Source organism: Balaenoptera borealis (genome assembly GCF_965194805.1).
Source record: "Balaenoptera borealis genome assembly, chromosome: 17".
Classification (NCBI taxonomy): Eukaryota; Metazoa; Chordata; class Mammalia; order Artiodactyla; family Balaenopteridae; genus Balaenoptera; species Balaenoptera borealis.
In genome coordinates this window covers 52,229,766-52,255,182 of record NC_138876.1, presented here as the reverse complement: position 1 = coordinate 52,255,182, position 25,417 = coordinate 52,229,766, and the positions used below count along the sequence as shown (strand labels likewise).

At 33.3% G+C, this 25,417-nt stretch overlaps 1 protein-coding gene across 6 annotated transcripts in view; it reads right to left on the bottom strand.

Annotated features, from left to right (window-relative positions):
- Positions 1-25,417, bottom strand: part of MMP16 (matrix metallopeptidase 16) — a 355,785-nt gene that overhangs the window by 169,940 nt on the left and 160,428 nt on the right. For all 6 annotated transcript variants that reach the window (XM_082363458.1, XM_082363459.1, XM_082363462.1 and 3 more), the window contains one exon: positions 19,481-19,603. In XM_082363458.1, coding sequence (XP_082219584.1) covers positions 19,481-19,603 — 123 coding nt within the window. The remainder of the gene's footprint in view (positions 1-19,480; positions 19,604-25,417) is intronic.

Genomic DNA, 25,417 nt, shown 5'->3' with positions numbered 1-25,417 from the left:
AGTTCAAAGAATGGCAAGGTGGCTGGTATAGTTTGAGCAGAGACAGAGGGCAAGTGCCAAGATATGAGGTCAGGCAACAGAGAATCATACAAGATAGGGGATTGTTGACCACTGTAAGGAGTTTGGCTTTTGCTCCAATTGAGAGGAAAAAACTGGAGTGTCATGAGCAGAAAAGTGACATTTGACTTATGCTTTAAAGAAATGATTGAGCTTTATGTGGAAAATATATTGAAGTGGAGCAGGAGTTGGAGTAGGGAGACCCACTGGGAACTCTTGCAAATTTTCAGGTGAGAAATGATACTGCTTTGGGCCAGGGGAGTACCAGTGGAGATATTGAGAAATAGTTGGATTTTGGATATATTTTAAAGGTACACCTGCCAAGATGTACTGATGGTTGGACACGAGCTCTGAGGGAAAAGGAAGTGTCAAGGAAGACACCATTATTATTATTATTTTTTACCTGAGCCAAAGGATGGATAGAGTAAAAGAATTCATGCCTGCTCAGGGAGAAAGTTATGAAATCTCTTGTTGTTTTAGTGTTTAGTTTGTTTGTTTTAAATTTGTATCCCATTTAGTGTGATGCTTTAAACTATCTTTTGAAAAAGAGTAAACTATATTGGGGCATCAACAACTTTGTTTAGCTTGTTAGTCTCTAAATTACTGGTTTTGTTTTCTTTTGTAAAAAAAAAATTTACTTTATTGAAGTATAGTGATTTACAATTTTGTGTTAGTTTCTGGTGTACAGCAAGGCAATTCAGTTATATATATAGATATATATATATATATATATATATATATATATATATATATATATTTATATATATATATATATATATATATATATATATATATATATATATATATATATAATAGTCTGTGTTTGTTAATCCCAAACTCCCAATCCATCCCTCCTCCACTCCCCCTTCCCCTTGGCAACCATAGGTCTGTTTGCCAAGGAATTATTATTATTTTTTTTTATTTTTTTCATATGTATTTTTATTTTTTAATTTATTTTTATTGCAGTATAGTTGATTTACAATGTTGTGCTAGTTTCAGGTGTACAGCAACGTGAATCAGTTATACATATACATATATCCACTCTTTTTTAAGATTCTTTTCTCACATAGGCCATTACAGACTGTTCAGTAGAGTTCCCTGTGCTATACAGTAGGTTCTTATAAGTTATCTATTTTATATACAGTAGTGTGTATATGTTAATCCCGATCTCCCAGTTTATCCCTCCCCCCACTTATACTCTGGTAACCATAAGTTTGTTTTCTACATCTGCGACTCTACTTCTGTTTTGTAAATAAGTTCATTTGTACCCTTTTTTTTAGATTTCACATATAAGCAATATCATATATTTGTCTTTCTCTGTCTGACTTACTTCACTTAGTATGACAATCTCTAGGTCCATCCATGCTGTTGTAAATGGCATTATTTCATTCTTTTTTAAGGCTGAGTAATAATCCATTGTATCTATATGTACTACATATTCTTTATCCATTCCTCTGTTGATAGACATTTAGGTTGTTTCCATGTCCTGGCTATTGTAAATAGTGCTGCAAAGAACACTGGGTTGCATGTAACTTTTCAAATTATGTTTTTTCTGCAAATATGCCTAGGAGTGGGATTGCTGGATGATATGGTAGCTCTATTTTTAGTTTTTTAAGGAACTTCCATACTGTTCTCCATAGTGGCTGTACCGATTTACATTTCCACCAACAGTGTTAAGAGGGTTCCCTTCTTTTCTTCAGCATTTATTGTTTGTAGATTTTTTTTTTTTTTTTGAAATTCACGTTCTTTTATTTATTTATTTATGACTGTGTCGAGTCTTCGTTTCTGTGTGAGGGCTTTCTCCAGTTGCGGCAAGTGGGGACCACTCCTCATCGCGGTGCGCGGGCCTCTCACCATCGCGGCCTCCCTTGTTGCGGAGCACAGGCTCCAGACGCGCAGGCTCAGCAATTGTGGCTCACGGGCCCAGCCGCTCCGCGGCATGCGGGATCCTCCCAGACCAGGGCTCGAACCCGTGTCCCCTGCATTGGCAGGCAAATTCTCAACCACTGCGCCACCAGGGAAGCCCGTTTGTAGATTTTTTGATGATGGCCAGTCTGACTGGTGTGAGGTGATGGCTCATTGTCTTTTTGATTTGCATTTCTCTAATAATTAGTGATGCTGAGCATCTTTTCATGTGCTTTTTAGCCACCTATATGCCTTCTTTGGCAAAATGTCTATTTAGATCTTCCACCCATTTTTTGATTGGGTTGTTTGTTTTTTTGATATTGAGCTGCATGAGCTGTTTGTATATTTTGGAGATTAATCCCTTGTCAGTTGCTTCATTTGCAAATATTTTCAGGGTTGTCTTTTTGCTTTGTTTATGCTTTCCTTTTCTATATTACCTATTTGATGACCGATGAGGCATGCAGATTAATGTTGTAACTTTGAATTTTGTCTGAATTAATTTTCCTTTTCAGTCTTTTATTTTTATTTTCCACCTTATTGGATTGCAGAAGCCCATCATTAGTGGGCAAGTATTTTTATGACACAGTCTTTGAAAGAATGTACTACATAATAGGTACTGCTCTAGGTGCTAGACATAAAACTGTAAATAAGACTCTGATCTTGTAGAACTTATATATTTTAGTGGTAAAAGATAAACAATAAAAAATACAATTATAGATGGTTATAAATGAGGGGTGAGGAGGTGAGATAAGTAGATGATAAATGGGATTTCAATGACAAAAGGAGCCACACATGCCTAGCACTGAGTTTCCAGCCAGAAGGAATAGTGAGCAGCGCAAACAAACTTGGCCAGTTCAGAGAATGGGACTGTTTAGTGAACTGGTGCAAAATGAATGCTCAGAACAGTGGTATGAGATGAAAGAGAATTGGCAGGGAGTGGGTTATGTTCTGTGAAAGGAAACCACTGGAGAGTTTTAAGCAGAGAAGTATCCTGGTATTTTTCCAGTTTACAAAGATCACTGCTTCTAATAAAAAATGACTAGGGGGACAAGATTGGAACCAATAAAACATTTTGGAAGTTTGAGCAAGAGAAATTAGAGAAATGTACTAGAGTGTCTGTCATGGAGATATGAATAATTAGACAAATTCAGTATACGTTCTGAGGATATTGTTAATAGGAATTAGTGTTGGGTTCAATGTGTAATGGAGAAATCATTTTATATTCAAATAAAGGGTAACCTTAGAGCAAAGGAAAATGAAATCATGTTAGTATGATATGTATATAAGTACACAGTGGGTCTGAGAAAAATGAAGTAATATAATATAATAAAGAATAATAAATGTGGAGTACCATTTTGACTTGAAAACACATCACTGTGTTTTTCAAGCTATGTACTGATGAATTTCCAAAATGTGCTTAACTACAATATTTGTGATGTCATTAATAAATACAAGACGCAAGTATATTTTCAAATTACAATTTTCTCCCGATATATGCACAGGAGTGGGATTGCTGGATCATAAGGTAGTTTTATATTTAGTTTTTTTAGGAACCTCCATACTGTTCTCCATAATGGTTGTACCAATTTACATTCCCACTTACATGCACTCCAGTGTTCATTGCAGAACTATTTACAATAGCTAAGACATGGAAGCAACCTAAATGTCCATTGACAGAAGAATTGATAAAGAAGATGTGGTACATGTATACAATGGAATATTACTCAGCCATAAAAAAGAATGAAATAATGTCATTTGCAGCAACATGGATGGACCTGGAGATTATTATACTAAGTGAAGTGAGTAAGAGAAAGACAAATATATGTGGAGTATAATAAAAAATAATACAAATAAACTTATTTACAGAATAGAAACAGATTCAGAGATCTCAAAATCAAACCTGTGGTTACCAGAGGTGGGGGAAGTGATAGATTGGGAGACTGGCTCTGTCATATACACACTGATATGTATAAAATACATAACTAATAGGGACCTACTGTATAGCACAGGGAACTCTACTCAGTATTCTGTGGTGACCTATGTGGGAAAATAATCTGAAAAAGAACAGATATACGTATATATATACATGGCTGATTCACATTGTTGTACACCTGAAACTAACACAACATTGTAAATGAACTATACTCCCATAAAAATTAAAAAAAAATACAAGACACATTAGTGTACTTCAGAGTTAGAGCTGGAATTCTGAATTAGGTACACACAAAAACCAACTTAGAAATTTTATGCCATTGAGAGATGTTTTGTATTTACTAATAACCAAAATAATAAAGAGCACAGAGACATCATATGATATTAAGAGTAAACACTGTTATTCTTAATATTCTAATATGTAATACATAAAATTGTTAATATATACTTGCAAAATAAAGACAATACTATAAAATAAATAAAATGAAGGTTATATTTGGAAAACAAACTAATTTAATTTTAAAGTGCTTTTACTTTGTCTTTTTTTGTGGAAATAGAGTGGTTATAGTGAACATATTTTCCATTTTAATAAGACAATTGTTTTCATTTTTTGAATTCTCTTTTGGGTTTTTTCATTATGCTATTTCACTGATTCTTTTAAACCTTGGTAAATTTTGTAACATTTACCTAAAAAAATAATAAATATTATCTTTAACAATCATGTCTTATACAACCTTACATAACAAAATTGATGAAGTGGGAAATTCAAGATATCATTGTTCATCAGAATAATTGGTACTGAAGGCAAAGTATGTTAATTTATTTTTAAGGTTACTGCGTAAGGTCAGGATTCTCTAGGTTTAATTTCATTGAATCACTACCAATTCATTTAATAAAAATTTTATGTACTAATAATGGAGTATTTCCCCTTCAAGTTTTTAATAGTGATAACTGTTTTCCAAAATTAGAGTATTAATTTATCTCTAACATGAAAGTAAGAAAAAAACTAAATGTTTTGATGTTTGGTATTACATATTCAAAGTTAAAAGAAGCTTGAACTCTGCTTTACAATTCTCAATAGCAACACATAAATTTCTCCATGATAAGTGAGATATTAAGTTTACTTCACTATTTCTATGGTAATTTTAAAATGTGTGAGAATTTGACATTTAGAGAAACAGTAAATCTGGGGAGAAAGAGGCTTATTAACAAAACTCTATCAAAATATGTATGTGTTTTCTTTACTCATGGAACTGTAGGAATTATTTTGCTTCATTAGTTCTGTAAAATAAATTAATATGAAATGTAAAATTATCAAATATTTGTTCATTTGAATAGAAGTTATGGGAAATGTGTAACAAGGACATTGCCAAAGGTTTCATCATTTTCAAATCAAGTAAACTCTATTTAGGTATTCAGGAGACACTACATATTACCCAATGCCTAAAATTACTATGTAAAGTCAGAATTCTCTAGTTTCAATATCATTGGATGCATACAAATTTCTTCAATAAAAATTCTACATACTAATAATGACTCTTTCCCCCTAAAATTTTGATACAGTGATAAATCTTTTTCAAATTTTGAGTACTGTTTTATCTCTAATGTTCAAAGTAAGAAAAAATAAAACTGAATACTTCGGTATTTAGTTAAGATACAGAAGTTATATGATATACTTATGTCAAGATATTTTGGTATGACCAGGGTTAAATACCATTTACTCAATTCAATAAACAAAAATAGTTGTTCAGAAAAGCATACTAACATTTTATTAAAAATGATTAGCAACTAAATGGAATTTATCATAACTAGGAAGGTAGACAATTGCTAAGAATATAAAAGAATAAAAATAATAAACTACATATTTACATTATTGGCAGATCCTTATTCAGAATGTATTAAAATGTCCTATCAGAGGAGAACTAAATAGACTAACTTACTTTTACCCATATTATGTTTGTATAGTTGATGTGACTTCACTTTTTTTTTAAAATACAAGAAATCATCAGAGTGGAGATTGACTATGGAGTCCCTCTAGGAAAGCTAACATTAAATATTTGACTATTTCCAAAGATGCTAGCTTTCCAGGTAGAGCAGACCTAGGTACATATTACTTTGGGTCTTATTCAAAGAGTTTCTGTTTCTAAGCTTGCTGTGTATCCTCTGGATACACAAGTTTGTCAATAGGATAATCAAGTTCAGTGAGCTCATTGGGTTTAGAGAGAATGGTGAGAAATGTTTCTGGGGAGGAACTTCTTATTCTTTAGCAATTTCTAGCTTTCTTTTCTCTGTATATATTGTTAAAGTAAAATAATAACTTCTAGGGTTGTATCCTTAGTAGTCACAGAAGCATGGATTTAAAATCAAGGTTAGCTAAAGGAAGAATTTACTAGGAAAATCAATACTAATTAACTTAATATAACATAATACTATCAGATCCACTAATATATTAATAATACTCATTAATATACTATAATTTTTTAAATAGATGCATCTTGCAGTTGGTTAACTATCCCATTGGTCATTTATTATATAAATTTTTATTTTGGAGTTTATATTTTATAGAGAAAAGGAACTTAGGCTAAATCTACTTTATATAATATTCAGTAAACCTGAGAAATAAACATCTACTTGATAAAAAATGATGTTACTCATTAAGATCCTATTATTATTTTGAATAAAGTTTAACCAAAGCCTACTAAAAATTCATTAATTTATTCAACAACTATCTTTTGAGGACCTAATATACAGCAGACACTCTACTAGGTGCTGGGGAGCATAAAATGGATAGGTTCTCTGATGAAATGAAGCTCCTGTATGGTCTTGAAGTAACATACAATATACTATTTTACAATTATTCACTTACATACCTGTCTCCCATACTAGACTACATTCTCCATGGGAGCAGGGGCCTTGCCTAACTCATCTGTCTATTGACAGTTCTGCCACATAATGCCTAACTCATCTGTCTATTGACAGTTCTGCCACATAATGCCTGACTCATCTGTCTATTGACAGTTCTGCCACATAATGCTGTTCAATAATCATTTATTGAATGAAAGACACCTAATTATCCAAGAAGCAAAATTTGTCAAAAGGAAATTGATCATAAAAATTCAAGTAAGAGATGAATGGTCATCAGTACTTGTATTACAGTTATAAAAAGCATGTATATTATGCATCAGCCAAAGTTATATATATTCCTAAGAATACGTAAATGATACAACCTCAGAAGTTCCCATTTCTAGGCATCAAACACTAAGGTCATTTAAGTGGAAGGCATAGGGGCCTAGACATTCCCTTTAAATGAAGTGATTATAGAAAGTTCCTTCCAATCCCACATTTTAAAGATAGGAAGAGATCTTAAAGTTATGTAATCGAACTCTCCAACCATTCCACAAATGTTCTCTAATTTCCCTGACAGGTGAATAAATTTCCTGGTTTATATGTTTCCAATGATGAAAAAGAATTGTAGGATGGATGATTTAATTTTCTGATAGCTCAAAATATTAGATTTCTCTTAAAGCCTTTAAGTGTTTGAAAATAGGGCTTCCCTGGTGGCGCAGTGGTTAAGAGTCTGCCTGCCAATGCAGGGGACATGGGTTCAAGCCCTGGTCTGGGAAGATCTCACATGCCGCGGAGCAACTAAGCCCGTGCACCACAACTACTGAGCTTGCACTCTAGAGCCCACGAGCCACAACTACTGAGCCTGTGTACCACAACTACTGAAACCCACGTGCCTAGAGCCTGTGTTCCAACAAGAGAAGCCACAGCAATGAGAAGCCCATGAGCCGCAACGAAGAGTAGCCCCCGCTCACTGAAACTAGAGAAAGCCGCACAGTGACGAAGATCCAATGTAGCCAAAAATAAATAAATAAATTAAAAAAAAAAAGATATTTAAGTATTTGAAAATAGGAAATTTCTCCCTTAAATATTCTTTCCATCATGTTAAGAATACTTGGCTGTAATCTTGAGCTCCTCATGCAAACTGCATTCAAGGTCTCTTAGTATTTTGATTTCTTTTTAGAGGTGTACATTAATTTGCCAAGAAGCAGCAGAAAATGTGGTGGCCCAAAGAGAAAAGAATACATCAGGTAAGGCATGGCCAACAAAGCAAAGAGAAAAAATTAGCATCTCCACTGCTTTGAACACTTTGCTTTCTATAAATCTACTATGGACATTCTAGCTTTTCTTTTTGAGCCACATTATACTGTTGGCTCATAATGAGTTTGCAATCAAATAAAGCCTAGATTCTACCGCCCCCATTCCAACTCCTGTCTTTATTCTGTAATGGCACATTCTGTAATCATTTTGAGCTCCAATGTCATATTTTGTATTTATTTTCCTAAATATAGTAAAAAAAAAAAAAGTAGTAGCAAATGATAATATATACTACCTATTAAATACAAGGCAACTTCTTAACACCTTATATATATTAACTTTAGAAGGTAATATCTTTAGCTCTCACTGCCAACTTTCTCTTATCCTGTTATAATATTCTCAACAATTTCTGGGATTTGTCTGATAAATTAAAGGAATTAAGATAATAATCAGCATTTATTAAGCACTGTGTTTCAAGCACTATGCTGTTTTTGGTTTTTTTTCCCTACTATCTGACTTAATTGTCTCCTAAGCCTTGTGAGGTAGGTATTGTTACAATATGCACTTTACACACAGGGAAAATGAGACTTGGAAAAATAAGTAACTTGATCCTGGTTTTACAGGTAGCAAGTATCAGAGCCAGGAAGAAAATCCAGACTTTTCTTACTCCAAAACTCTTGATCACATTATGTGCATATCAATAATCAAACATTAAAAAATAATCTGGAAGTTTACAAGAATAAACCCCTAATTATTTGAAAATTCAAAACTAGCTGAGACAATTGTCAGTATAGGGATACAACATAAATGGAATTATGATCAGTTCTGAACCTAATGGCTCTTAGTTTCTCTCTTTCTTTCTTTTAAAATTGAATGGTGTAGGTAGTACCTAAGGATGCAGAGACACTAAACAGGGTACACTGTCAAGAGTTTGGAAATCAGGTCAGAAAAAGAATAATATCTGAAATGAAAAAAATAAATATCAATATACATAGTTGTGTAAGCTTTATAGGTCTAAAATTGATTATACTTTAATCTAATTGGTATTTATTGATTTTTCTATGGTATGAGGTAAGAACCTAATTTCATTGTTTTCCATATAGATGACCAATTATCACAGAATAACTTAATAAGTAAAATAGCCCATCCTTTCCCCACTGATCTACAAGGACTGCTCTGGCATAAATCAATTTTTTAATACATGAATGGTCTATTTCTGTGTCACTTGTCTGCACTGTTGGACTATTTGTCTATCTCTGTGCTAACACAACATACTGCCTTAATTTGTATTGAGTTAAAGGAAGTCTTCATGTCTAGTAAGTGGGAATATTTTGATTAATATTGTGCCTTCACTAATCCTCAGAGATTTTTGAGTCAGTTTGTTAAATTATACAAAAAATATTACAGGGAATTTTGTTAAAATTGCATTGAATTTGTGGAAGATCTGAACTTTCATTATACTGAGACTTTCTATTAAGAGCAAAATATATCTCTACATTTATTTTTGGTCTTTTTATGTCTTTCAATAAAAGTTCCTAATTTTCTTCTTAAAGGGCTTACACATCTTTTGTAGATTTATTCTTTACTCATACTTCTGTGTCTATTTTAAATGTCATTTTTGTAAAGATTATACTCTGTGTGTGTGCCTGTTTACTTTGTATATTGATCTTGTAAAAAATTTCCAGTTTCTCCTCTGACATGTAAAGAGCATGGAAGTTGTCACTCCCAACCTCACAATAAGACAAAAAAGCTGAGCAAACAAAAGCTAAACAATGCTTCTTAGCTCCATCAGAGAATTGCAGTTACAGGGCAAACTTCCACCCCCAAAACTGGAGACACAGAAGAGTACGAAGAATCAGAAACAAAAGTCCCTGAATCATTCCTGTCTGATATAGTAGAAGAAAAGAAGTAAAAGGCTACAATAATATTCTGGGTGTAAGATCCCCAAAAGTCAAGCCCACCTAAAAAACTGAGATTTAATCACAGGATTATAGACTGCTTCCTCACCCCAATACTTTACACCAAACCAACAAGGCTCAGTATAATAACAGTGGATTACAAATCAGAAAGCTGCAAGACACAAAGTCTATTTAAGAAAGAGCTTCTAGGATATTCAGAAACAACACGGGAGACAAAAACTAGGCCACTAGAAGAAAATGAAGCTTCCAACAGCTTCAGCTACAAGAAAAAATAAACAGCTAAACTCCTAAGCAGATGAACATGAAACTTCACACTAAAGGCTTATTACCTCAGTTTCATGACCCAATACATCATGTCTGGCTTTCAACCAAAAAATTAATAACATGCTAAAAGTCAAGAGAAAACACAGACTGAAGAGACAAAAGAAGCATTAGAACCAGACTCTTTATGGCAGAGATTTTGAATTATCAGACTAGAAATTTGAATTAAATATGATCAATATCCTAAGGGCTCTAATGGAAAAAGTGGACAACAAGAAAAAAAAAAAACACATGAGTAATATAAGCAGAGAGATGGAAACTACAAGAAAGAATTAAAAGGAAATGTTAAAAATAAAAAAAATATATTAACAGAAATGTCTCTTATAGGATCATCATGAGATTATATATAACCAAGGGAAGAATCAGTGAACTTGAAGATAACTCAGTAGAAACGTCCCAAATTGAAAAACAAAGGGAAAAAAAAAAAAAAAAAAAAGGCTGGAAAACAGAACAGAGCATCCAAGAACTATGGGACATTTAAGTGTAACAGAACATAATGAGAATACTAGAAGGAGAAGAGAGATATGAACAGAGACATATTTCAAATAATGTCACACACCAAACCACAGATCCAGGACTTTCAGAGAACAAAATCTACACACAGGCATATTATTTTCATACTGCAGAAAACTAAAGACAAAGATAAAAGCTTGAAAGAAGCCAGAGGGCAGAAAAACACCTTATCTACAGAGGAACAAAGATACCAATTCAATTAGACTTCTCCTCAAAAACCATCTAAGCAAGAAGAATATGATCCAAGCAAGAAGAATATTGATATGTTCATAGAAAATTGTAATATATACAATGCTCAATACAACCAGAAAAGGTAGAAAAAGAGGAAATACAAAATCAAAAACAAAAACAAAACAAAATCCACAAAACAAAGAATAAAGAACAACAGCAATGGGCAGCAAAAAGTTACAAATATAGTAGATATCAATTTAACTATATAAATAACTACTTGGAATGTGAATAGCCTAAATATACTAATGAAAAGATAAAGACGGTAAGAGTGGATTTTTTAAAAATAAATAAATAAATAAGCCCCAACTATATGTTGTCTACAAGAAACTCACCTTAAATATATAGATTTTGATGGTTAAAAATAGGAGGATAAAAAATATACCACGCTACACTAATCAAAAGAAAACCATAATAGCTATATTATTTTCAGACAAAGCCTTCCTCAGAGCAAAGTAAATTATCAGAGATAAAGAGGGGCATCACATAACGATAAAGGTGTCAATTTTTCCAAGGTGTAACAAACCTTAATATATATATATATATATGTTTAACAACAGAGCAACAAAATACATGAGGCAAAAACTGATAGAACTTCAAGAAGAAAAAGGCAAGTGTACCGTTTGTTGGAGACTTCAACACCACTCTACCAGTAATTGACAGACCCTGCTGATAGAAAATAGTAAGGATATAGTTGAACTGAACAGCATAATTAATCAACTTTATCTAATCAACATGTATAGAACACTTCATCCAAAACCAGCAGAATACTCATTATTCTCAATCTCACATGGAACATTCACCAAGAATACTAGGGAAAATCTCAAAATGCTTGGAGATACAGCAGCATACTTATCAATAACATGTGAGTCAAAGAACGAAAATCTCAAGGAAATTTTAGTATGACTTGAACTAAATTAAAATGACAATACAACTTACCAAAATTTGTGGGATGCAGCAAAAACAGTACTTAAAATACAATATATAGCATTAAATACATATTAGGAGGCAAAGAAAGATAAAAGTAATTAATCTAAACTTCCATCTTAGGAAATTAGAAAATAAAAAGCAAACGGAAGAAAAATAAAGTTGGAACAGAAATCAATGAAACTGAAAACAAGTAAACAATACAGAAAAAAAATGTTTTAAAGCCATTTCTCTGAAAAGATTAATATAATTAATAAACCTCTAGCCAGACTAAATAAGAAAAAAAGAAGACACAAATTACTATCAGTTATGAAAGAAGGCACATCACTACTGATACCATGAATATTAAAAGGATAATAAAAGAATATTATGAACAAGTGTTTGCCCATAAATATGATAACTTAGATGATGTCATGGGCTGAATTGTGTACCTCCAAATTCATATATTAAAGCCCTAACTCTCAATTTAACTGTATTCAGAGATAGGGACTTTAAGGAGGTACTTGATATTAAATAAAGTCACAAGGTTGGACCCTAATTCAGTATGTCTTGTGTCCTTATAAGAAGAGAAGACACCAGAAATCTCTTTTTCTCCACCCACACACAGAGGAAAGACCGGATAAGGACACAGTGAGAAAGTGGCCATCTAAAAGTTAGGAAAAGAGGCCTTACCAGAAAAGGATACTGACAGCACCTCAATCTTAGACTTCTAAGCTCCAAAACTGTGAGAAATTAAATTCCTGATGTCTAAGCCGTCGAGGCTTTTGTTAAGGCAGCCTATAAAGGCTATTACTGATTTAACTGAACAACTCCTTTAAAAGAGACAATCTATAAAAACTTCTACAAAGAGAAATAGGTAATCTGAACAGTCCTATATCAATTAAATAAATTGAATCAGAAATTAATAACCTTCCAAAAAAAAAAAAAAAGAACTAGGTCTAAATGGTTACACTGGTGAAGTCTACTAAACATTTCAGGAAGAAATCATACCAATTCTCTATAATTTCTTCCAGAAAATAGAATTCTTAACCCATTCTATGAAACTAGCATTACCCTACTACCAAAACCAGATAAAGACATTACAAGAAAGGAAAACTGCATATCAATATTACTCATGAACATAGATGTAGAAATTCTAAACGAAAATGAGCAAATCAAACTCTACAATGTATATAAAGAATTATTCACCATGACAAAGTGGGATTTATCCCAGGCATGAGAGTCTCATTCCACATTTGAAAATTAATTAAGATAATCAATCACATTAAAAGGCTAAAGAAGAAAATCATACAATCATAGCATAGATACAGAAAAATCATTTGATAAAAGACAACTCCCATTCATAGTAAAAATATTCAGCAAACTAGGAATGGGAGAACTTCCTCAACTTGATTAAACATCTGACAAAAAGCCTGTAGCTTACATTATACTTAATGGTGAGGAATTACATGCTTTTCCCTTAAAGACTAGGAAAAAGGCAATGATGTCTGCTCCCAGCACTCCTATTCAACATTGCACTGAAAGCAGTAGCTAAAGCAATAAAATAAGTAAAGGAAATAAAAGCTATACAGATTGGGAATTAAAAAAACAACAACTATCCTTGTTTTCAGATGACATGATTTTCTATGTAGAAAATATAAATGAACTGACCAAAAAAAAAAAAAAAAAAAATCCTGAACTAATGAGTGATTTATAGCAAAATTCTAGGATACAAGATTGATATACAAAAGTCAATTGTTATCGTATATATCTGTAATAAACATTTAGAATTTGAAATTTAAAACACAACTTATAGTACAAAAAAATGTTTAAAGAAATCCTTAGATATAAATCTATCCAAAATATGTGAGTATGGTTAGAATATTCGTCCCCCTAAAATTCATATGTTAAAATTCTAACCCACAAAGATGATAATATTAGGAGATGGGGCCTTTGGTAAGTCCTTAGATCATGAAGATGGAACCTTCATGAATGGGATTAGTGTCCCACAAATATCTCTAGCCCTTCTGCTATGTATGTGAGGATCCAAGAAGTTTGTGACCTAGAAGAGGGCACCAACTATGCTGGCACCTTGATCTCAGACTCCCAGCCTCCAGAATTGTGAGAAATAAATTTCTGCTGTTTATAAGCCACTCGTGGTATTTTGTTATAGAAGTTCAAATGGACTAAGATATACACAAAAGATTTATAAGATTAAAAGTATAAAATTCTGAGGAAAGAAATAAACCTAAACAAATGGGGAAATATTCATGTTCATTAATGGTAACAATCAATATTAAGATGTCAGTTCTCCCCAAAATGATCTGTATATTCAAGGCGATCACAATAAAAATCTTGCTAAATTATTTCATGGGTGCCGGCATAACCTGTTTTATTGTGCTTTGCTTTATTGTGGCTCACAGATATTGTGTTATTTATAAATTTAAGGTTTGTGGCAATCCTATGTTAAGGAAGTCTATTGGCACCATTTTTCAAAAAGCATTTGCTCACTGTGTCTCTGTGTCACATTTTGGTAATTCTCGCAATATTTCAAACTTTTAAATTATTATTATATTTGTTATGGTGATCTGTGATCAGTGATCTTTGATGTTACTACTGTAATTGTTTTGGGGTAACATGAACCACTCCCACATAAAATAGCGAACTTAAGAAATGTTGTCTGTGTTCTGACTGCTCCACTGACCTGACATTCCACTATCGCTCTCTCTCTCACTGGGTCTCCCTATTTCCTGAGGCCAAACAATATTGAAATTAGACCAATTAATAACCTAACAATGGCCTCTAAGTATTCAAGTGAGGGGAAAATCACACATCTCTCACTTTAAGTAAAAGCAATAAATGATTAAGTTTAGAAGGCATGTCAAAAGCTGAGATAGGACAAAAGCTAGACCTCTGCCCTAAATGGTTAACCAAGCTATGAAAGCAAATGAAAAGTTCTTGAGGGAAATTAAAAGTGCTACTCCAGTGAATAATAAGAAATCAAACAGCTTTATTGCTTATATGGAGAAAGTTTTAATGGTCTACATAGATCAAACCAGCCACAACATTCCGTTAAGCCAAAGCTCAATTCAGAGAAAGGCCCTAACTCTTTTCAATTGCGTGAAGGCTGAGACAGGTAAGGAAGCTGCAGAAGAAAAGTTTGAAGCTAACAGAGGTTGGTATATGAGGTTTAAGGAAAGAAGCCATCTCCATAACATAAAAGCACAAGGTGAAGCAACAAGTGCTGATACAGAAGCTGCAGCAAGTTATCCAGAAGATCTAGCCAAGATAATTAATAAAGATTGCTACGCTAAACATTAAATTTTCAATGTAGATGAAACAGCTTTATTATATTGGAAGAAGATGCTGTCTAGGACATTCATAGCTAGAGAAGAGAACTTAATGCCTGACTTCAAAACTTGAAAGGATAAGCTGCTTCTCTTGTTGGTGGATAATGCAGCTGGTGACTTTAAGTTGAAACCAATGTTCATTTGTTATTTCAAAAATCCTCGGCCCCTTAAAATTATGCTAAAACTACTCTGCCTGTGCTCTATAGGTAAAACAACAAAGCCTGGATGACAATACATCTGTTTACAACATGGTTTACTGAACACTGTAAGCCCACTGTTGAGACCTAGTGCTCAGAAAAATGATTTATTTCAAAATATTACTGCTCATTGACAATGCACCTGGTCACCCAAGAGCTGTGATGGAGATATACAAGATTCATGTTGTTTTCATGCCTACTAACACAACATCCATTCTGCAGCCCTTGGAACAAGGAATGATTTTAACTTTCAAGTCTTATTATTTAAGAAATACATTTTGTAAGGCTATAGCTGCCATAGATAGTGGTTCCTCTGAAGGATTTGGGTAAAGTAAACTGAAAATCTTTTGGAAAGGATTCACCATTCTTTATGCCATTAAGAACATTTGTGATTCATGGAAAGAGATAAAATATCAATATTCACAGGAGTTTGGAAGAAATTGATTCCAATCCTCATGGATGACTTTGAGTGGTTCAAGACTTCAATGGAGGAAGTAACTGCAGATGTGGTGGAAATAACAAGAGAATTAAAATGAAACATGAGCCTAAAGATGTGACTGAATTGCTGCAATCCTGTGATAAAACTTTAAATGATGAGAAGTTGGTTCTTACTGATGAGCAAAGAAAGTGGTTTCTTGAAATGGAATCTACTCTTGGTGAAGATGCTATGAAGATTGTTGACATAACAAAAAAAAAAAAAACAACAGCATTTAGAATATGACATAAACTTGGTTGTTAAAACAGTGGCAGGGTTTGAGAGAGTTGACTCCAATTTTGAAAGTGCTACTGTGGGTAAATGCTACAAACAGTGCTGCATGTTAGAGAGAAATTATTCATACAAGGAAGAGTCAATCAATGTGGCAAACTTCATTGTTGTCTTCTTTTAAGAACTTGCCTCAGCCACCTTGACTTTCACCAACCACCACCCTGAGCAGTCAGCAGCCATCAACAGCTGAAGGTTAGCATTTTTTATCAATAAAGTACTTTTAACTAAGGCATGCTCATCGTGCTTTTGGACATAATGCTACTGCACACTTAATAGACTGTAGTATAGTGTAAACAACTTTTATATGCACTGGGAATCCAAAAAATTCAAGACATTGTTTGATTGCTATATGAGCTTGATTGCTATATTCTCTTTATTTTGTTGGTCTAGAACTGAACCCAGAATATCTCTGAGGAACGCCTGTAATGGCAAACTGATTCTAAAGTTTATGTGGGAAGGCAAGAGACTCTGAAAACACAACATAATACTGAAGAAGAAGAATAAAATCAGAAAACTGATACTATCTGATATCAAGACTTACTATAAACCACAGTAATCAAGAAAGTGTGATATTGGTTTATGAATAGACACATAGACCAATGAAGCAGAATAAAGAGCACAGAAATTTACCCATGCACATAGGCAACTGATCTTTGACAAAAGATCAAAGGTAGCGGAGAAAGGATGGTCTTTCCAACCAGTGGTGCTGGAACAACTGAACATCCACATGTAAAAAACTGAATATAGATTTTACACCTTTCCCCAAAACAAACTCAAAATGGATCATTGACCTAAATGTAAATGCCAAACTATTAAAATTTTAGAAGATAACATAGGAGAAATTCTAAGTGACCTTCGGTTTGGCAATGTTTTTTGAATATAACACCAAAAGCACAATATAGAAAAGAAAATAATTGATAAATTCTACCTTATTAAAATTAAAACTTCTGTTCTGCAAAATACACTGAAAAGAGAATGGAATGTCAAGCCACAGACTGAGACAACATATTTGAAAACATATCTGATAAAAGACTTGTAATCCAAAATATACAAAGAACCTTTAAAATAGCAACTCAAAAGTTGGTGCAAAGATCTAAACAGTCATCTCACAAAAGAAGATGTGCAGATGGCAAATAAGCATACGAAAATATGCTCAGCTTCACATGGCATTAGGGAATTGCAAGTTAAAAAATTGAGAAACCACCTATTAGAATGGATACATCCAGAACACTGACAACACCAAATCCTGACAAAGTTGTAGAGCAACAGTAACTTTCATTCATTGTTGGTGGTAATGCAAAATGGTTTAGCCACTTTGAAGATAGTTTGGCAGTTTCTTAAAAAGCTAACCATAGTCTTACCTTATGATCAGCAAAATTATACTCCCAGGTATTTAGTCAAATAAGTTGAAAATTAATGTCCACACAAAAACCAGCCCACACATGTTTATACTAGCTTTACTCATAATTGCCAAAAACTGGAAGCAACCAAGAAGTCTTCAATAGGTGAACAGGTAAGCAAACTGTGACACATCCATACAATGGAATATTGCTCAGTAATAAAAAGAAATGAGCTATCAAGTCATGAAAAGACATGGAGGAAATAAATTCATATTATTAAGTAAAGGAAAGCAGTCTGAAACGGCTACAAACTGTGTTTCGAACCATATGACATTCTAGAAAAGGCAAAACTATAGAGACATTAAAACCATCAGTAGTGTCCTAAGGAGAAGAGAGATGAATAGGTACAACAAAGGATTTTCAGAGCAGTGAAACTAATTCTGTATGATACTGTAATACTATATGATATTATGCATTTGTCAAAATCCATAAAACTACAACACAAAGAGTGAACTCTGGTGTAAACTATCGATTTTAGTCAGTAATAGAGCAATACTGGCTCAACAATTGTAACAAATATCTAATACTAATTAAGATCTTAATACTGGGAGAAACTATGTGAGTGTGTATACTGGAGGGAGGGGGGGTGCAGTGAGAACTACTCATACTATCTGCTCAACTTTTCTGTAAACCTAAAATTGCTCTAAAAATAAAATCTACTAATTATTTTTAAAGCTGGATATATTCTTTTATTATTTCTGAAAAATTATCTAGAGCTTATTCTGGGTGTTCTGTTAGAAAGTGATACAACTGTGACTATAAAAGATAGTTTTATTTCTTTACAGAGACTTATATCTTTTATTACCTTACAACTATAAGTAGTTGAACAATGTTATTGGATGGAGGTAGAGATAGCAGGTATTTTTTGTTGTTTCACTTAACGATATTTTTTCCCAACACCTCATGTTACAGTGGTCATATTATATGTGAAATACATAATGAAGCTGTAATTTTTGTTTTTGTAGATGCCATTTTTCTGATTAAGTATCTTTCTTTGCTTTGATTCCTAGTTATCATAAATGGAGGTTAAATTTTCTTGAACGCATTTCTGTATCTGTTAAGGTGATCATATAAAGAACTTCCTTTAATACTCTATATTACTCTTAAGACAGAAGGGAGGCCAGCCCTGGTTTTCTAAGTTGGGTTGAATGACCATGGTTTACATTTCTCTTGCATCCTGTTCCTTCTCTTTCAAAACAGGCATCACATTTATATGATTGTTAAACTTCTCCACATGACTGTAAATTCCATGAGGATGGATGGAATCCCTATGCTTTATTTATTGTTATATCCCCAGTACCTAGCACTGTTCTTCGTCCAAACTGGTACTCAATAAAACATTGTTCAATTAGTTAATGAATGAATATGAACTAGCAGCAATTGCCACTCCAGATTGGAAGATACTCTCATCCCTTAAGCATGCTTCATTGAAGACAAGAAAGGATGATCCATTTGCATTGTTGCTAAAATGATAGAAAGTTAAATGGTTGCTCTGATACCAAAAGTTAATTAATAATTCAAAGATATATTGTTTAAATTGCAGCTATTTATATACTTTATTATTTTATAATTTTTTAGATTATGAATACTTGCTAAAGAATGTTGTGTGTTAGAATACTCATCTGAAAGTCTTTCAGAATATTAGCATTCATTCAAGAAGCTGGAAGATCTAGTTTACAAAAGTGTTTCAAGAAATGTCTGTCTACAGGGTCTCCAAATGGACAATTTATTCTCTTCTCAATTGCAAGTTTTGTTTTTTTTATGTTAACATTACATCACTATATGTTACCATGTAGTCAATGTGCATAAGATCTCAAACAAAATGTCAAAGTACATAGTTTTGAAAAATTGAAAAGAAACAGTAATTCATCATTAGCTATTATACCTGTAAGTGATGTGTTTGTGCTGCCACTTCTGTCCTGTTAACGCATACCGCTTTCGACGAATATTAAATTTGGAGCTACCTCTTGTCTGGTCAGGTACACCACATCGAGGCTTCTTCATCCAGCTGCAAAAAGCAATATTTTCCAGTTATTTACCAACAACCCTAATCATTAATTTCAAAAAGAAATCCATTGAGAAGTTATGGCAGTGGTAATAAAAACAGGAAAACATAAAGGAGAATTTTGTCAGTTTTCTTGCAATTTGAATCAAAGTATTGTAGAAAGCATATTTTTTTCCGGAATGATCAAGAATCACTAGTTTATAACTCATATCCTTTAGATAATTTTTCTCTCTAATTCATTTTGAGCTAACTGTAAACTAAGGTATTCTGATGCTTCTAACTAGAATCTGCTGTTAACAGATACATGACCTTGGGAAAGTCTCATTCAGAAAATGAGACTTTTAAAAATAAATTATCACTAAGGTCTCTTTCAGCTTTAACATTCAACAATTTAAAAAATCTATTACATGACCTAAACTCCAGGAAGCAAGAAGATATATGCTACTCTCTTCTAGCTTAAATAGAAGGAAATTGTTGTTTAGAATAACATTTGCCTTTCTCCACTTTTTTCTTCTTTACACTTTAAGCATTACCCCAATTTTCAAATAACAACCATTCTCTTTGAACCTTTAATAGTAACTGAATTCACTGCTTAAGAAATTTTTTTCTGAATATAATGTTTAGTATGACACCAATAAAATTTAAATATTAACATTGGGAAAATAAAATGCTGGTTTTGATTTATTGATTTTTAATATTTATATAGACAGTTGTCTAAATTTTTTTCTAGAGAGTCTCATTTGACCATTGTCATGTTTTCTATGCAGTCTTGTTTCTTATCTAAGGAGAAAGATTGACATGATTTTTATTAGTTTTTCTTTAGTGACTCAAAATGGCTTTATCATCCATTAGCCCATTTAATTTAACAATTACAGAACTAAAGCAGAATCTTCGTGGCGTTACATGCTTCAGAAAGTGGAAATGAGCAAAAGAATCAATTTTTGTTATATTTCATCAAAAATTTCTATATTCTTTAAATGGAAAATAATTGACTGCAGAGATGACTGTCTAAAGATGTCCATTTCATGAAAATGACTGAAATAGTTTACATGTTACAGGGATAAAATAGCTAACTAGCTTTTATAAACATAAGAATAACATCATGCAACAATGAAAGCATGACTTTTACTTTTTAAGAAAGACAACACTTTTCTGATAAGCATTGTATGTTTCTCCTTTTTTATTCTGCTACCAGTAAAAATGTAGACATTGCAGTTAACAGACTTAAACTCCATCCTAGTTTATGATGCATTGTAGAGTTACTTCAGGAAATCACTCTTTCCCTTTATTAAAGTCTCCAAACCAAATGAGATGTCTTGTAAATGCTAATGCCTAGAAAGCTATTCAGACCTATGGAACTGAAGTCTCTGGAGCCAAGAATTGAGACCTTTTACTTTTAACTAAAACTCCCAAGACACTCTGAATTAGCAGTCCCCAACCTTTTGTGGCACCAGGGACTGGTTTCACGGAAGACAATTTTTCCACGGTGGGGGGTATGGTCCAGGTGGTAATGCGAGTGATAAGGAGCAATGGGGAGCGGCAGATGAAGCTTCGTTTGAAAGCAACTGCTCACCTCCTGCTGTGCGGCTCTGTTCCTAACAGTCTGTGGCCTGGGGGGTTGGGGACCCCTGCTCTAAATCATTAAATTTGATATATATTTCACTAGACTGTAAAACACTAAGGGGCAGGGGATCTACATACTCCCTGTACCTGTACAACCCCTAGAATTTAAAAGAGGTTTAATAAATAGGTGGATAGGGACATTTTTTAATGAAAACATATTTTTATTATATTCTGTAAGATCTAGATACATATTCAACTAACAAATATTAAGCATTAATGGTTAATATTAATTAATTAATGATAATTTAAGTGGCTTTTATCAATGGGTATTTCATTAATCATACTCTCAACAAAAATTATAATATTTCTTAACCAAATACTTATTCTGACATCTCCCTGAAAGTGCTGTGAGAACAAATAATTATTAAATATGACTAAATTTACTTAATGTGGATGTGATTACATTTACAGTTAGCTAAAGAAAATATTGAAGTAAACACTCTAGGGAAAGAAATAATTTTGAAATGGATAGTGGGATAAAATTTGACAATTTGTATTTATCCTGATACATTATTAGAGGAAATATGTTTTCAATGAGGATATATTCTCTAAAATTACTTTAACAATACATAAAGTTAAAAGATGAAGACAGCCATTGAAAACATTTAAATTTATTAACGTAAATTTCCATTTTAAGTTGTGCATATGTTGGACCTAGTAAAAGTTTTCTGAATGAAACATTGCATCTTCCAAAGGACAGGGGTTTTAGGGATGAGTATTAGATTCTTATGCTGAAACATATCTCTGCTAAATTCCTTATGCATTTATTCAGCTTTTGCCCATTTCATATAATTTTTTCTTATGTTCCAACTATTTGTTTATATATTTACTCATTCTATCCTGATCCATTTATCTTACAATATTTTTAAGCTTTTATAATACGCTAAGAGATATATGAAAAAAAAAAAGTGTGTATAAAAAGATAAGGCAAGGGGCTCTTGCTGAGCTCCCAGTCTCATGTAAGACATTCATGATAAAAAAAATAATAATAATACAATATAATTAGTTAAGTGTTCTCACATCTCCATCTAGCTATCTTGTCATCATTTCTAATTTTACATGTAATTTAAAATTATGATTTTTTCAGCTCCAAACTTGTACCAATTCTTCTGATACCTTTTCTCAGCCCAAAGCCTTTCTAATGCCTAAGCCAGGTATCCAGGTAACATCTTCCACTGATGTCTCTTCACATCCAATCAATCATGATGTAGTCTCTTCTGCCTCTAAAACTTCTCTGTATCTTTCACTCTCACCAGTGCCTTCTCACTCCTAAAGATAAATCTTTTCAAAACACTGATGTGTTTACTACATGTTCTAAGTATGAAATGCTTTTATAGACAGAATCTTACTCAGGCATACTTAGCCAGGATGCCCCCCATCTCCCTGCTTCCCAAGATCCACACAAGTTCCTACAGAACCAAACCTCTTTCTGACTTTGTTTACAGTGACCTCTGTCTGGAATACTTTTACCTCCTTGTTTACAGTGACAATCCTAATCCTCCTCATTATTCAACTCCCACATGTACAGTTTACCATCTCAACACAGCATGTATTATAGTGTATATTACAATGTGTACATCTCTGTCTCTGTCTTCTACTAACCTGCGAGTCAAGCCAGAGAGCCTTGTATGGGACCGGTGTCCAGTGAAGCTTCCAGTGAAGAACATGAAGCAAACTGTCTTCATGTATTGTTTTTGCACATACCGATCTCCCCCACTATCCTATATGTTTCTTGAGGACTTTGTAACTCTTACAGCTCTGCGCCTTGAACAAATGCTTACTATGCAGAGATGTTGTGTGAAACTTTATATAAAATTAAATCATAATGTAGATGACTTAAGTGTAAGAAATAAACATAAGAACAGGCATAATGTAATATAAACTAGTAATTTAATTCAAAGAACACTTAATGAGGGTTGGTCAAGATAACTCTATGTTAACTTCACCGATATATGTACCCAAATATTCTGGCACAGAGATATTAGCAGGTATTAATTATCAAAATATGTAAAATCCCAAAAATATGATCAGAGCACATCGTGACACTGAATATCACACACAGTATCTGAATTAAATCTGTCCTTGGGATTTTTATGTGATTCCAAACGTTTGTTCTTTAATTTTATAAGCATGTGTTTCTTTCTCTTAACAATTTTTAAAGTTCTCAGTGATATCAAGAATGGTCAGTGTTGGGCTTCCCTGGTGGCGCAGTGGTTGAGAATCTGCCTGCCAATGCAGGGCACACGGGTTCGAGCCCTGGTCTGGCAAGATCCCACAAGCTGCGGAGCAACTAGGCCAGTGAGCCACAACTACTGAGCCTGCGCGTCTGGAGCCTGTGCTCTGCAACAAGAGAGGCCGCAATAGTGAGAGGCCTGCGCACTGCGATGAAGAGTGGCCCCCGCTTGCCGCAACTAGAGAAAAGCCCTCGCACAGAAACAAAGACCCAACACAGCCAAAAATAAATAAATAATTTAAAAAAAAAAGGTCAGTGTTTACTAGAACTCATCAATGAATTAAATGCTGTCTAATACTAAATGTAAAATTGGCATGTTAATGTTGTTATTCAGGTAGAGTCTGGCAGTTCATTTCTAGTTATCATGCACCAAAATGTTAGTTCCATTCATGTATCAATTTGATAAATCCCATATTTACCTATACACAAGAGTGCAGAAGTAAAGAGTGCAATTTTACTTTTGCGTGAAATTGATTGATTGTCTCACCCAAGGTAATAACTACATCATATGAAAAGGAAAGGTGTTGAAGTGTATGTGTGTGTGTGTGTGTGTGTGTTATTGTCAAGTCGTACTTTTTTGTGAAAGTATCGTTGCTAAAACACTTCTCTTTTCAGTGTGTCAACACACACTCATATACCTGTGCTTCTTTACTGACTCATTTGCTAAGAATTTTAAGTTGACATTCCAAAGCAAACAAAGACATGGGCAATGAGCACTGGGCTGGGGGGGTGGGCCAGTGAGCTGCAAGAGAGACATTTTGTAATTTCAAGTTGTAAGTCACGGCACCACCCCAATTTTCATAAATATAATACTGATATTCAGTATTGGTTTAACTGTTTAGAATACAGAGCATTTTTAAACTAGTTTGGTGGATCATTAATGTCTTTGTTTAAATTAACTCAATTTAAAAATGAAAAATATCTAAAAATCAGTTCTCTTGTGAGGAGTTACATTATAAAAGTTGGAAGCAGGGATCCTAGAGCCAGACTGCCAGGGTTCCCATCCAGCTTCACTGACTCACAAGCCCTGTGCTATTAGTTAGTCTACTGTTTCTTTCTATTCCTTAGTTTCCTCTTCTATAAAATGAAATGATTGTACTATTATTGAGTTAATGTGAGGATTAAATTATTTAAATCATGTGAAATACTTAGAACAGGTCCTGGCAGATAGTAACTGCTATTATTATTAACTTATAATACTTAATATTATTTTTAAAATATCAGGAAGTAGTTATACTAGTAGTAGTAGAAGCAGCAGCAGCAGCATACAGATATCTATGTTTCTACATTTTTCAGTTCACTTTGACTTGTATGTTGACATAAAGCACTTTGTTATTCAAGACAGGGATATTCCTAGTATTTTGATAACAAATATGCCAACAGACACATACTCTGTTTTATGTAAATAAAGTAACCATAATCTACTAAGGAAGTTTGCAGTAATGTTAAAAGCCACCATATAGGAAACAGTATCCATTAGCTTCAGTTAAAAAAGAAATTAATTATTTGGGCATTCATGTCAAACATATAGGGCTACCCATTGCATGACTCCAAGAGGCTCCTTCAAGTTGTAGTCCATGCCCCTGATGCCCCTATAGCAGGGCCGCAGGAAAGCAGCTCCCCAACAGAATAAGATGGGAATGCCACCCTTTGGGGTTGGGGCTGTGCCACACAGTGGCCCTGTGTACATATATCTACCTTTACCAAGGGAAAAAATACTCAAAAATATATATTTTGTGCCTTATACATTAGTAATCTTAGAAAAATATTCATCAGCATAATATATTAAACAGGTTTCTATCTTCCAAACTTTTCCAAGTTCTGATGAAAGGTAAGAGTAATACCTATGATTATAGTTGTCCCAAGAAATCTTTCTAGAAATTTTAAAATATGCTTATATTTATTACATTAAAAATCCTTAGGCTTTGCTTGTATTCAAGTTCAATAATCATGAAGAAGAT